The 14,800-nt window shown below is 52.2% G+C and overlaps 1 protein-coding gene across 1 annotated transcript; it reads left to right on the forward strand.

Annotated features, from left to right (window-relative positions):
• Positions 1 to 442: 442 nt before the first annotated feature.
• On the forward strand, positions 443 to 4,844 carry C1QB (complement C1q B chain). The gene is given in 3 exon segments (NM_001244283.1): positions 443 to 570; positions 3,086 to 3,274; positions 4,126 to 4,844. Coding segments are annotated over 2 exon segments (741 nt in total). The 5' UTR covers positions 443 to 570; positions 3,086 to 3,108; the 3' UTR covers positions 4,701 to 4,844.
• The last annotated feature ends 9,956 nt before the right edge of the window (positions 4,845 to 14,800 follow it).

Consider the following 14,800-nt stretch of genomic DNA (forward strand, 5'->3'; position numbering starts at 1 on the left):
CCTGTACGCTCTGTAGAGCAAGTGTAATTATGGGCCCAGCGCACAGCAGAGGAAAGTGGGGCTCCCTTGGGTTCCCGTGGCTGAGAAGGTGAGGTTTGGCTGGTAAGTGGCAGAGCCAAAATATGAATTGAGGTTTTGAACCCGAAATCCAGCCCTCAGGCACCAGGCGAACCATGTTTGCATTTGAGGAACACCCCTGTTCCCTGCAGAAGCTCATGAGGTCAGGGGCCTTGGCAGTTGTGGATCTTCTCCCAGAACAGCCATAGCTGCTGTTCCCCGCAGCTGCTGAGCCAGCGAAACCCAGCCCGCCACCCACCCCTCACTTACAGTAAACCCTGCCAGATGGCAGAAACGGGACCTGAAACTGCCTGAAGGCAGCAGAAGAGTGTCAAAATGGGGTGACCGGGAGGGGACTGGCCTGCTGGGCCCGTGGGAGGGGGCCGTCAGGGGAAGGCCCTTCTCGTTTGTCTGGGGAATGGAACTTCCGCTTTGGACTGAGAGCAGCAGGCTCCTGGCTCCCGGTCCCACTGCTGCCGAGCCCAGCGACATCCCAGGACGTCAGGTTCCCAGGTGAGGATGGGGCTCAGCACTGGGACAGGGACAGGCTGGCAGGACCAATAGGGCAGAGGGTGGTGATTCCCAAATGACAGGCCCTGAATCCCCTGCCTCAGAGCCCCCTGTGGTGTTTGACCATGAGGATTCCTGGGCCCAAACCCAGACCTCAGGTATCAGACTCTCTGGAGGTGATCTTGGGAGCCTGCTGCTACCTGGAGCCCCAGGTAATGGAGGAGGAGTCAGCCTAAAATGGGAGCCAGCAGGACAAAGGCTTTGGGGTCACCGAGACTGGAGCTAAGCCCTGCTTCTGCCTCTCAGGCGCTGGTGGTCTGGGCTAAGTCGCATAACCTCTCTCAGCCTGGATCCTCTCCAAGGATAACAAAATCTTTCAGGGGTGCTGGGAGCCCTAAAGGAGACCAACTCAGATAGTGCCTAGCTCACCAACTGGTTCAAGACGTGTCAGTGGCTCAGCAGGTTACGAACCTGACCATGGGGATGGGGATGTGGGTTTGATCCCTGGCCCTGCTCAGTGGGTTAAGGATCTGGCATTGCTGTGAACTGTGGTGTAGGTCACAGACACAGCTCATATCCGGCATTGCTGTGGCTGTGGTGTAGGCCGGCAGCTGTAGCTCTGATTCGACCCCTAGCCTGGGACCTTTCATATGCTGCGGGTGCAGCCCTAAAAAAAAAAAGAAAAAAAAATATGGCAGCGGCAGAGATGAAGTTAGAAGCAGGTCCTCTTCCACCCAGCCCAGCATTTCTCCAACACCTGCCTTCTCTTATTACCTGGTAACCTAATGAGAAAGCTCAGTGTGACTCTTTCAAGGAAGGGATTTGACTCGCAGGCAAAGTTGGGATGGGTTATTAGCTAGTACTGAGAACTCAGTAATGCTGGTGGAGGAGGCCATGGGATCAGGCACTGCACTAGGGACCTGGTTCCAGATTCCATCTCCTGGAATCCTCTGTCCGGTCAAAATTAACTTCGCCAAAGGCTCAGAGAGGTTAAGGCACTTGCCTGAAGTCATGCAGCCAAGTAGCAGCAGAGGGGGAGTCCAAGGTCAAGTTGGCCTGACTCCAAGTCAGGGGGAAAGGGGCTGTGGGGCTGGAAGGAGATGGACGTGTTGGTGATGCGGGGACTGTGTGAGGCGTAGGGGCTCATGGATGGTGAAGGCAGAGGGTGGTCAGACCAGGTGGGTTTTAAGTCTTTGCTCAAGTGTGAGACTCATAGCCCCTGCCATGGGCCAGAACCCAGATCGCCCCACCCACGTCCCGCTCCCTGGTAGGAGCCTGAGTCTCATCATCGGTCAGGACCCTGCTCCCCTCGACCCCCACCCCACCCCCAGCAGCCAGTCAGAGTTCCTCACCCCTGGGCTGCCGGCACCTGAGGGCCCTCCTCGCCCTCAGCCCAATCTCCCAAATGACCAGATTCTTGCTTACTTTTCTAAGCAGCCTACATTGTGTCCCAGAACTTGGGCACTCCCAGGGATGGTGGTAATCTGAAAATAGCCAATATCACTAAGCATCTCCTATATGTCAGGCCGTCGAAAGCCTGAACTTGTCCGTCCTCCCCCAACCTGATGAGGTAGAGATTGGCACATCCCCATTTTCTAGAAGGGGAAACTGTAGTCAGACAGAAGTCACATGCCTCAGGCCCTTAGCTAGGAAGGGGCAGAGGCCTGATTGGGATCCTGGCAGTATGGCTTTCCAGGCCTCTCACCATTGGTGAATGTTTACTGCCCCAAACCAGCAGCAATAATAATAACAATAAAAGCCTTGGCTGAAGGCAGGCCCATACCCGACTCTGCTCTAAGTACAGTCCATGATGTAGCTCCTTCTGTCAGGCTGTCCGGCTCCAAAGCCCATGTTTTAACCACCAGGTAGGGAGGCCTCTTAATGTAACAGCCCACGGCTCTTCGATCCAATGGGAGTGGATTTGAAGCCCAGCCACACCGGGCTGTGTGACCTTGACTGAGCTGTCCACCCCCTCGAATACTCAGCTCCTTCACTGTAAAATGAAAAAGCAGGGGCGCTTTCTAAGGGGGCCATCGTAAGGACCAAATTCAATGAGATAATGGCCTGTGAAGGCTTTGGCACAGAGCCTGGCACTCGCTAAGTGCCCAATGCATTGATTATTAAAGTGGTCAGATCGTCATTTTGTAAAACCTCCAGCAAGATAAGCAGGCTCACAGCCGGAGCCACCCTCTCCTGGGAGTAGGACAGAGCACAAGCCGGTCACTTGTGCCCTGGTCACGCCCACCTTTGCAGCCCCCTTTCCTTGGTGGCCAGCACAACTTCTGGCTTAATTCAGGAATCTGAGTCATGAATGGATGAGGACCAGACTGAGGGGCTGAGGCTGATTTTCTGAGCACACAAGCCCCAGATCAGCAGGGAACATCTGTCTTGTTCATCACTGTATCTCTAGCACCCAGGACAGGGTCTGGTGGCCATGACACTCGGTGAACAGAGGAACAAGTGAAGGAATGAATGAACTAACGGTAGTAACTGATCACATCTTCTGGTCCCCCGATAGGAAGCAGCGGAGGCAGTGTGGCAATGAAGACCCTGAGGGGCAGCGTCCCGGCGCTGCTGCCGCTGCTGCTCCTGAACCTGCTTCATGTCTCCCAGGCCCAGGTCTTCTGCATGCCTGGCATCCCGGGTATCCCAGGGATACCGGGCCCTGATGGCATACCTGGGACCCCGGGGATCAAGGGAGAGAAAGGTACTGCAGACTCTGGGGACACACTAGTGTCACTGACAGAGGCCCCACCCTCCAGTCACAGCTGCCTACCTTAGAGATGGCAGAACATGGGCAGATCCATCAGCTTCCTGAGGCTTCCACAATGACTTTGCAAGGAAGGGATTTTTCTGATCCCCATTTTACAGATGGGAAAACGGATGTCCAGAAAAGCCACTGATTTTCCCAAGGGAGCCCAGTAAATGTTGAGGCTGAGACTGAACCATGGCTCTCTCACTGATAAATCCACTGCAGTTGCACAGCCCTGGGTTAATGCCCCAGTAGGTGGCTTCACCTTCTCTGAATTGCTATTTCCTCACCTGTCAAATGCAGACCGTGATTCCTTTGCTGGGTTGCCACAGGGTTCAAAAAAGACTTCTTGACATAAACCCCCCCCCCGACCCCCGGTAAGATGTAGTTCATGCCTTTATGTAACCATAGCCAAGCCCTCTCCTCACATAATCTCATTTAGTCATTGATGAAGGCTGCATGTCTCCGGGGACAGGTTGGAGAGGGCTAGCATGCGTGCCAAGAATTCCTGATCCCTGCTCCAGGCTCGCCTCTATGAGCTGGTGAGGGGGGCAGGCCCAGCACCTTCCTGAAGGAGACACCGCTCCCCACCCCACAGGCATCAGTCCCCATCACTGTCAAGCACGTCCCAGACTTGGAAAGCCGGGCTGGAAGGAGACTCAGAGGACATCCTATCCTCTTGTTCACGTGGGCACTGGGGCCTGGAGCAAAGCAGGGACCAGTCCAAGGTGACTCCCTGCCTCCCAGTCCTTCCTGGTTCTTGGCGATCTCTGGCCCCCTCACTTCTCTTGTCTCCACCTTTCCAGGGTTGCCAGGGCAAGTAAGAGACCACAATGAGGTTGGAGAGAAGGGAGATCCAGGGATTCCTGGGATTCCAGGAAAAGTCGGCCCCAAGGGCCCCATCGGCCCCAAAGGTACCCCAGGGCCTCCTGGAGCCCGTGGCCCCAAGGGCGAGTCCGGAGACTACAAGGCCACACAGAAAATCGCCTTCTCCGCCAAGCGTACCATCAACACCCACCTGCGGCCAGACCAGGCCATCCGCTTTGATCAGGTGATCACCAACGCCAATGAGAACTACGAGTCTCGAAGTGGCAAGTTCACGTGCAAGGTGCCCGGCCTTTACTACTTCACCTATCATGCCAGCTCTCGAGGGAACCTGTGCGTGAACCTCATGCGTGGCCGAGAGCAGGTGCGGAAGGTGGTCACCTTCTGCGACCAGGTCCAGAACACCTTCCAGGTCACCACGGGCAGCATTGTGCTCAAGCTAGAGGTGGAGGAGACCGTCTTCCTGCAGGCCACCGAGAAGAGCTCCCTGCTGGGCATCGACGGCGCCAACACCATCTTCTCTGGGTTCCTGCTCTTCCCAGATGCAGAGGCATGACCTGTGGGGCTGATTCACTCCCTCCCCCACCAGCCATGCTCACTTTACCCCCAACAGCACTCCCCTCCCCCAGGCAAAGCACACAGTAGGGCTCCATGGATATTGCTGAATGAACAAGTAAATAAACTTTTCAAGGCCAAGAGACAGTAGTCTAATTCAACTAATTGTGTCCCAGCATCTGGCACATGGTAGGTGTGTAGAAATGCTGCTTGAATGCTGGTTGAATGACTGAACAATGAGTGAATGAATGAATGACCTCTGAGAGCAGAAACTCTATTTAACTGGTCATGAAAGGAGGGCCACTTTGAGTCTAGCTCTGTTTCAGCCACACAATGGGAGCTGGGGAGGGGACACCATCTGTTGAGCACCCACAATGCCCCAAGCACGGGGCTAGACCCTCTGCTCCTTCTCTCATTAATCCTCACACTTATCTTTGGAGATAGGTTGAATCATGCCCAGTTTACAGAGGAGAAAACTGAGGATGGGAGGGATGAAGGGATAGCCCTCAGTCCCTCAGAAGATCTGGGATTCCAGGGCAGGTCTGCCCGCTGATGACCTGAGACCTCTTTCAAGGCAAGATATCTAGGAGCCTAAAGGGGTTTTCTGCATGTAATATCACATACCCCCACCTATGGGATCAGAGTCCTTCTCCAGTCTTAACTGACCTTGGAATCGAGACCCTTCCCTTCTGATTCACCCCCATATGTTCTCCCTCCCAATATCCTCTCAGCCTGGCCCAAGCTCAGTCATGGCACTCCCCTGCTCAATAACCTTCAGTGGCTCCCTACTGCCACTTGGACATAGGCTCTGCCCATGATCCTGGCATTCAAGGCTCTCTATGGATTGGACTTCCCTCCTCTCCTGGACAGAGACTATCTCACTCCACCCCTTTCTGTCTTCTAGGAGAGACCCAGGCTTTCCTGCCTCAGTACCCTTACTCTTGCTGTTCCCCTTCCACTCTGCCTATCTAACCATCCTTCAAAACCTCATTCAAGCCACATCTTCTCCCTACAGCTGGACAATTCCAGCCTCACAGCTCTCATTCCTCTGACCTCCTCTAACCTACTTCTCACTTGTTCAGGTCTGAGCATGCACTGCCTGCATCTGGCTCTTCACTCATGCTCACCCCACCTCCCCTGCTAAGCTGTGAGCCCTTTACCCAGCTCACCTCTGAGCCCCTCCCAGCCCTGCACCTGCTCTCTGCAGCTGCTCTTACCAGCCCCACCCACAAAGACTTTCAACCAATCCTGACCTAAGGTAGGAGGGATTTAACACACCTCAGCCAATCACTTATGGCCATGGCACCAGCCTAGCCTCCTGCTTGGCTAGCCTGTTTCTCAGGATTCCATTCTTTGGGCACAGTTTCTGCCCCATCTCCTGGGCTTCAAGGCTGCTCCCAACCTCAGAATCCCCTACAGGGACCTGGCTCAAGTCTTTTCTCCAGGGGCTGGGCTTTCTTACTGCCACTCAATGCTTTTGGTACAAACTGTCTGCCTGGCCTTTGAGGCTAGTGATAGTTGTTGCAATAATAATAACCATCCAGTTACTATGTACTTAGTATTTTGTGTGCATTAGCTCCCTCACTCTCCACCATAAACCCTGGGAGGCACATATTTTATCTTCATTATAAATAAGAATCTGAGGCTCAGAGAGGACAAGGGATTTTCCCAGGGTCACATGGTAGCAAGTGCACATCCAAGATCGGAGCCTGCTTCTGTTTGTCTCAAAGTTCTTGCTAAACCTGTAGACATACCACCTCCTTGCCACCCTCTCCTGTTGGAATTCCCTTCGGCAAACCCCCAGCCTCTCACCTGAACCAGTCAGACCTCAGGAGTCCACATTCTTGAGCCTCTACCAGTGGGTTTGTCTATACAGAGCTACACTTCACCCTAAGGGCAGATCTGGCTGCTGGTGTTGAGCACATCATGCAGGGCGCCCAACTCACTACAAGGACACAGGCAAAGTGGGCCAAGGTCAAGGAGTCAGAGCTTGTCTCTTGTGCTGCCTCAAGCCGAATGAACTGCTCCAACTCCTGACCCACAAACCCTGACCCTGCTGCCTTTCCTCTACCAGACCCCCCCCAAAAAAAAACACTCAGAAGGGTGCCCCTTTTGTGCCTCCCACCCAGCTTCCAGATCTGCCAGAAACCCAGGGCTGTCACTGCATGTTCAGCCACCCCCACTGCAATCAGACATACCTTGCTTTACACAAACATGAACATATCTAAACCCTTTACCTTTCTTATCACTCTTTTCCACCCCGTGGGGAGGGTTCACCTCTACAGTTCTCAGGAAGATCCCTGAGGTTTCATCACAGGAACAGGACCAAGAATAATGGGGGAGCCTGGCGGTGACCTCAGATGGGTCTCATGTCCATCAATGTCCAGACTTGCTGTTTCCCCTTCGCCCCTTCTCCGAGGGGATGGGGTTGAAACTCAGATCTCTTGGCTAGACTAGCAGTTGGGCAGGGGCAGAAGAGGAAGTGGTCTCCTTAGTCCTATGACCCTTGACCTTCATGCATCCACCTTGACCCTGACCCCCAACTTTCAACATGCCAGAGCCCTTTTAGTTCCAAGTGACAGAAACTTCCTAGAACCAATTTAGGAGAAAAGGAGGGACTTATCAGGAGAGCCCAGAGGTGTCCTGCAGGACCCAGCTGCCCACGGGACGGCCTGGCTTCAATGGACATGGCATTCAGACCTGGATGTCCCCCAGCCAGGGCTGCTGTGTTCCCCTCTGAGACCACTCGGCTCCGAGCCTCTCTCTGCAGATCGGCCTTCTCAACTGTTAAAGCCAGTGGAGAAAGGTGAATGCCCCCAAGGACAGCCTTGACCACCAAGTCAGCCCCCACCTCTCAAGGAAGCCTCATGGAGACTAACATCTCCAATTCCCAGTTCCCAGGAGAGGGGAAGTGATGGGCCCAGCTTGGAGCAAGGATACTCCTGACCCAATCGGCAGAGGCCAAGGAGGAGCAGCCCCATAATAATCGCAGCTCTGGATTATCGAGCTCAACACCCAATAAGTATTCTCTCCTGTTCTCGTACTAGTCACAACAAGCCTTAGGAGCAAGTCTTCTAATCCTGTGGTTCCCAAACTTCAGCAGGCATCGCCGTCACCAGGAGGGCTTCTTAGAATTGGATTTCCTAAGAGTCCCCACCTGCTTCTGCTGCTGCTGCCTGAGCGACCACACGTCAAAAACCATAGATCTAACCTTTTCTTTGGGGGGGTGGGGGTGCACCTGCAGCATATAGAAGTTCCCGGGCCAGGGATGGAATCCAAGCTTCGACCTATGCCACAGCTGTGGCAACACCAGATCCTTAACATGCGCTTCAGCAGCTATCTGAGCTGCTGCAGAGCCAGGGCCAGATCCTTAACCCACTACCCAGCAGAGGGAACTCCCACAGGTCTAATCTTATGGCTACCATTCCAGAGATAAGTTTTGTTTTTTGTTTTTTGTTTGTTTTGTTTTGCTCTTTTGGGTTTTTTTTTTTTTTTTTGGTTTTTTTTTTTTTGGCTGTGCCCATGACATGTGGAGGTTCCCATACCACAGGAGCAACCTGAGCCACAGTAGGGACAATGCCAGATCCTTAACATGCTGAAGCACCAGAGAACTCCTTGGTAAGACTATTGAGGCTCAGGGAGGGGCTGTTTCTTGCCCATGTGACACGGAAGATTTAGGATTTAGATCCAGGCCTATGTACCTCAGGGACCCCTGCGTCCTCCTGCCCAGACTACAGGGTAGGCGGGGCAGTTCCCAGAGCAGTATGGGCATCCCTACTAGATCTGCCACCTCCTGGCTTTGAGCCAGTTAAGAAGAAAGGGGGGTGAAGGCAAAGAAGGAAGATAGGGGCTTGATAAGTAATAATAATAACAGTTCACAGAGTGCCTGATGCTCCGTGACTTTTACAATCATATTCCCCTTTTACAGAGGGGAACCCTGAGACACAGAGCAGTTAAGTGGCTTGCCTGACATTCCACAACTAGTAAGTGACACAAGGCAGTTCGGCTTCAGAGTTACTGCTCCCCGCAGTAGGCAGGAAGCCCCTCGAGGGTCTGTGTGGGGTGGCAGTGGAGGGCACTGGGTCTTGAGTCAGACAGACTCAAGATCCAATCCTGCCTGACTCTTTACCAGCTGTGCAACCACGTCCAGTGACTGCCCTGGTCTGCAGTGTTACCTCTGATAAATGATGCAGTACACATCCTGATACACAGCCGTGATTCTCCTGGATTAAATTCCTAGAAGAGGACTCCCCAGGAGAAAGGATGTACAAACTGAAGCCTTTGAGATGTGTTTCCAAGTGGAAGGATGGGCTGTGAAGGAAGAACACACCGGCTGGCTCCAGGCTTGCTGCCACCAGGGGGGAGCAGACACCAGGAGAAGGACAGCCTGGAAGAGGAGCTGGTGGATGGGCAGCTGGGAGAGGACTTGGAGCTCCTGCCTTCTCCCTCTCTTCTCTCCAAGCCTATCCCACTCCCTGGGGTGGGGGGGGGCGCTACCATCTTCTGGGGTGGGGGAGCACTACCATCTTCTGGGGTGGGGCTTAGCATCTGTTCCAAAGACCAGGGTACCTCTAAACCAGGGTTCCAGCCTCAGTATCACCTAAGACCTTGTTAGAACTGGAGACTCTTGGTACCCACCCCAGGTCAGATGAATCAGAAAATCTAGGGATGGGGCCCAGCAGTTTGTGTGTGTTTTATTTTTTTCTTCTTTGGTATATAGAGGTCCCAGGGATCAGATCTGAGCCACAGTTGCAACCTACGCCACAGCTGCAGCCACACAGGGTATCAAACCTGTGTCCTGGCGCTGCAGAGATGCCACTGACCCCTCGTTGTGCCACAGTGGGAGCTCCCACAGGTTGTGTTTTAAAATAAGCCCTGCAGGTGATTTTGATGCAGCTAACAGCTGAGAATCACTGCTGTAGACCAGGGGCTGTCAAACTTTTTCTGTAAAGGGCGTGATAGGAATTCTTTTAGGTTTGGGGGCCTTACAATCTCTGTGGAAAGTACTCAACCCTGCTCTGTAGCAGGAAAACAGCCCCAGACGATATATAAATAAATGAGCATGGCTCAGTTCCAAACAATCTTTAAGGACACTGGAATTCAAATTTTAGGTAATTTTCACGTCACACAATATTTCTCTTGCTTTTTTTCCAACCATTTAGAAAATGTAAAAACCATTCTTAGCTCGCAAGCTGCACATGAACCTATGGGCTGGATTTGCCGTCCTGCTCTAGACCCAGATATGGCTCCAGGCTCAGACAGGGAAGAACAGGAGCTTGAACACAGTCCACTCCATTAGGCTAGTCTGCCCGGTTCCAACCTTGGGACATTGACAGAAAAATTCTCTGGGCCTAGTTTTCTTTGTCTGTAAAATGGGCGTTGTACTCGCTACCCTGAGAGGTTGGAGGCACTGGGTCTCCAATTTTAGTAAACAACAAAACTCCCTGGAAACTTGCTGGTGTCTAGGCTCTGTCCCAGGTCCCAGAGAGTCTGATTCCTTAGGACCTGGAGGCCCCAGGAATCTGCACTTTTCTCAAACACCTGAGGTGATGCCAATGCAGGTGGCCCTCTACCCCTAGTGAGAAGGCTGAGCTGATGGACGTGAAAGCGGTGACCAGTTGTAGCCCAGTTTCTGCTCACAGGAGTCTGTGGGGTACACAGCGTTGAGGGAAGAAGGGAAACAAGATGAGAAACTCAGCGGGGAGGAAAGCCTGGGGCTCAGGAATTAGAAGAACAGAGAGGCTCTATTCAATCCCCACCTCCTCCACTTACAGGCTGTGTGTTCTCAGGATAATTGCTTAACCTCTCTGGGTTACAGTTGCCTCCTCTATAACATGAGGGTGATAATCATACACATGCCACAAAGTGGTTGAGGGTTGAATGGGGTTCTACGTGAAGAGCCCCTCACACAAAGAAAGTTCTCCGAAAGCATGAGGTATAGTAATTGATGGTGGTTGTCATCAGAACTGGGGTGCCATGATGGTGCATGACTTCTCAAATTTTAATGTGCCTGAAACCCACCCGGAGTCTTGGTAAAATGCATATTCTAATTCAGTGGGCCCAGGGTGGGACCCAAGAATTAGCTTTTCTAACACACTCCCCAGGGAAGTTGATGGTGCTGAACCCAGGACTTTAAGTGGCCAGGGTTAGAGACCCTGGTTCAGTATGTTGATCTGCTGTGAGCTGGAATTCTCTGGATCATGGGCAGCAGTTAGCACAGGAGCTGGCAGCTGGCAAGTGCTTTGTGATAAACCTCTTACTGTTATTGCTCCCATTGTGGTCATGGTTATTATGGGGGTTTTTGGTGTGTGTGTATGTGTGTGTGTGTTTTGTTTGTTTGTTTTTCTTTTTTCTTTTTCTTTTTTTGTCTATGCCCACAGCATGTGGAAGTTCCTGCGTTAGGGATCCAACCTGAGCCTTAGCAGTGACAACACTGGATCCTTAACCTGCTGAGCCACCAGGGAACTCCATGGTGATTGTGCTCTGATGGTGATGGTGAGTTCACAGGCAGACAAAGAAAGGATGAAGGGCAAAGAGTCCATCTCCCTGGATGCCAAGCACCTCTTTCCCTGAGCGCTGTGGGTCTGGCTCCCATGTCTCCTCCACATCCTTGCCTTTCCAGTCTCCTGCTGACAAGGGTGCCAGGTGCCCTGCCTTAACCCCTCACTACCCAACACACACACAAACACACGCCCTCCTTTCAGAGCAGGCTGCAAGCTGTGTTTATTTTTGCACACAGCCAGTAGGCATTCTCACAGACAACCCTGTTGACCAGATGCAGGAGAAAAAGGTGTTTTTTCAAGAAATCCAGCCAGGCCCACCCAGGGAGGGACACCCATCATGAGGGGACCTGGCTGAGCAGGAAGTGCCCTGGATGGGAAGTCAAGAGCTCCCAGCTTTAGGCTAGCCTTGGAATCTGACTTACTGTGTGACCTCAGACAAGTTGCTACCCCTCTCTGAGCCTCAGACTTCCCCATCGAAGAAGGGGGTTGACCTAGATCAACTGCGTTAGTCTAACTTGTGACAGAGATTCTCAGGCCTTCCCCAAGCCTACTGGTTACAGCATCCAGGGAGTTGTAACCCCCGTAGGAAAAGGGAGAAGAGTCATTATGAGGTCACTGACCAGGGATGATGTAGTGGCTAAGTCCACCATCACAGCCAACCTATCCAGACCACAGCCGGGACCCAGAAGGAAAGAGTAGAGGGCAGAAACAGACATGGCACAGCTCAGAGAGCCCAGAAGATGCATGTTTATCAAATGGATGAACGAAGGCACTGTGTGAATTAACGAATTGATTGATGAATCTTTCTTACTCCAAAGAGTCCAGGGACTGGAGAAAGATATATAAGAGAGGCTCAGCAAATAGCTGTTGAATGCAAGGAAGAAAGGCATGCCGGAAGGAATGGCATAATCATTCTGCCCAGCAAGAGGGGGAATGAAATCATGTTCCCTAGACCCTTGGGGCGATTTCCCTGCGAAGGCCTGACATTTCCGGGAGAAACAAAAGCAGGCAGGTGGGAGCAACTTAAGTGAGATCATGAATATCATACAGACATTAAACCATTTAATGCTCATGACAACCCCACTGGGCCCTGCCCAGATGTAGGCATTGTCGCCCCCATTCAGAAGCAAGGAGACTGGGGCTTAGTCCTCGATGGGGCAAAGAGACCCGAGACGCTGGCGTCTCCAGAGATGCACCAGCAGCCGATGGGCACATCTGATGGAACAGATTCTCTTGGAAGTCTCCTTCCTCACTTCTGTTCCAGATCTTCCTGCCTCCCCTACCTACATTCCCCTGTTGTCTTTTGCGGATTTTTCTCATCTGTGCCATCTTGTCATGTATTTGTCCCTATAAGCTCTTCCAGCATCCAGGGAGCGGGGAGAATATAAACAAGCCGACAGCAGAAAGACAGCAGAAGAAGTGGAGTCCAGTATATAAGGTACCTACTGTGCACCAGGCACCATGCCTGATGCTTTGTGTATGTTTCCTCATTGGCTTCTCAGAGCCCCACTGGGTTCAAAGCTGGCTCCTGGGTGACCTTGGGCAAGGAAGTCACCTCAACCCTGAGCTTTTATTTCCTTGGCTGTAAGATGGAGCTGTATTGGCTAATGTTGGCATGAGTGCTAAATGAGCTGGCGCATGTTAAGTGCCTTCTTGGTGCATAGTAGACACACAATCAAGAATGGTTTTTATAGGAGTTCCCATTGCAGCTCAGATACTAGTCAGGCTAAGAACCTGACTAGTATCCATGAGGATGTGGGTTCGATCCCAGGCCTTGCTCAGTGATTTAAAGGATCCGATGTTTCTGAGAGCTGCCATGTAGGTTGCAGACATGGCTCAGATCCTGTGTTGCTGTGGCGTAGGCTGGCAGCTGCAGCTATCAATTGATCCCTAGCCTGGGAACTTCCATATCCCACAGGTGCGGCCCTAAAATGAAAAAAAAAAAAAGTTTTTTTTTTTTTGTTTTTTTTGTTTTTGTTTTTGTTTTTGTCTTTTTCCCATTTATTGGGCCGCACCCGCGGCATATGGAGGTTCGCCACTAGGGGTCGAATCAGAGCTGTAGCCACCAGCCTACGCCACAGCCACAGCAACTCAGGATCCGAGCTGCATCTACAACCTACACCACGGCTCACAGCAACATTGGATCCTTAACCCACTGAGCAAGGCCAGGGATCAAACCTGCAACGTCATGGTTCCTAGTCGGATTTATTAACCACTGAGCCACAACGGGAACTCCAAGAGTGGTTTTTGTAAGAACCACCTGCCACATGGAACGCTTAGTAGGTCCTCAACAAACATCTGCATCCTCATCTGAAAAACGAGACTATTGGTTATTGTGGGGTCCAGAGAAGCTGCAAGAGGCAAAAAAGCTTTGCACATGGAAAAGTCTTGTGCCTACCTTGGGCAAGTTTTCTCCCTCCCCCCAGCCTGGGTTTGCAGCAGGCATGTGGGCTGCACCGAGGTGCGGGCCTGTCTGCAGGCTCCTGCTCCTGAATTTGCACCTCTCGGGGCAGCTCTCCCCGCAGGCACAGGTTTCCATGGGAGAGACAGCTGCGCCCTCGTTAAAAAGTCGTCTGCAGTCCTTGTTTGGAACACGTCAGCTAATGTGATTAAAGACAGGACATAAATGTCAGCCTCGCCGGGACCCGCCCCAGCTGGTTTCCAGGGAAGGAGACCTGAAAAACGTGTCTTCATTCCTCCTGTTTCTCTGCGTTGGGAACCCTACAGGGCCTGCAAGGGGTGATGAGCCGAACGGTCTGCCCCCCGTCCAGGCTGATAATCCTGTGACGTGGAGTCACCTATGTCCTGCCCTTTTCCTCATCTGTAAAATAAGGGTAATAATCTATGTGCCACAGGCTCTTAAGAAGGTACCCAGGATAATGCCTGGCATGGAGCAGGTGCCCACAGCAACCAGGAAAGTAGAAACGTGGACACTGGGGAATTGAGATGCATACTTTGTCTACAGAGATACTCAGAGAATGTTCCTTCAACTGGATCCAAACTGGTAGGGACTGTGAGACACTCAGTAAAATGAGGCTGAAAATAGGTCATGGAGGAGTTCCCTCATGGTGCAACACGTTAAGAATCTGGTATTGTCACTGCAGCGGCTTGGGTTGCTGCTGTGGCATGGGTTTGATCCATGGCCTAGGAACTTCCGTGTGTCTTGAACAAGGACAAAAAAAAAAAAAAAAAAAAAAAAAAGTAAGTAATGGAGGCAGAGTAAGATGCTGGTACCTTGGTCCCAGGATTATTGACCCACTCTGACTGCAGCTAAGTGACTCTACCCTCTGGAACTATAAAATGATGGGCTTATCCCTGTCCTTTCCTGGCTCTTCTTTCTGGAGCACATGATGAGGCTGAAGCTGCCCAGGTCCTTGCTGGCCCTGGTGGACAGGTCATAGAGCTACTCAGATTCTTAGGATCCCTGGGCCTGGATTTCACTCCTGGCCACCCCACCCCATCCCCAGGCTGTGGGCTGTGGGACTGTGGGCCAGTCCCCTCACATTTCTGGGCCTCCATGTGCTCATCAGTAGGAAGGGCTGCTAATTATAGCCAGGCCCCCAGAGGCAACATGGCACAGAGGAATGTACTGGACTGG

The sequence above is a fragment of the Sus scrofa genome, chromosome 6 (genome assembly GCF_054392235.1).
Source record: "Sus scrofa isolate SSC_HxYL_T2T_F1_AM1 chromosome 6, Sscrofa_HxYL_maternal_Yorkshire_Landrace_v2.0, whole genome shotgun sequence".
In the NCBI taxonomy this organism is placed as follows: domain Eukaryota; kingdom Metazoa; phylum Chordata; class Mammalia; order Artiodactyla; family Suidae; genus Sus; species Sus scrofa.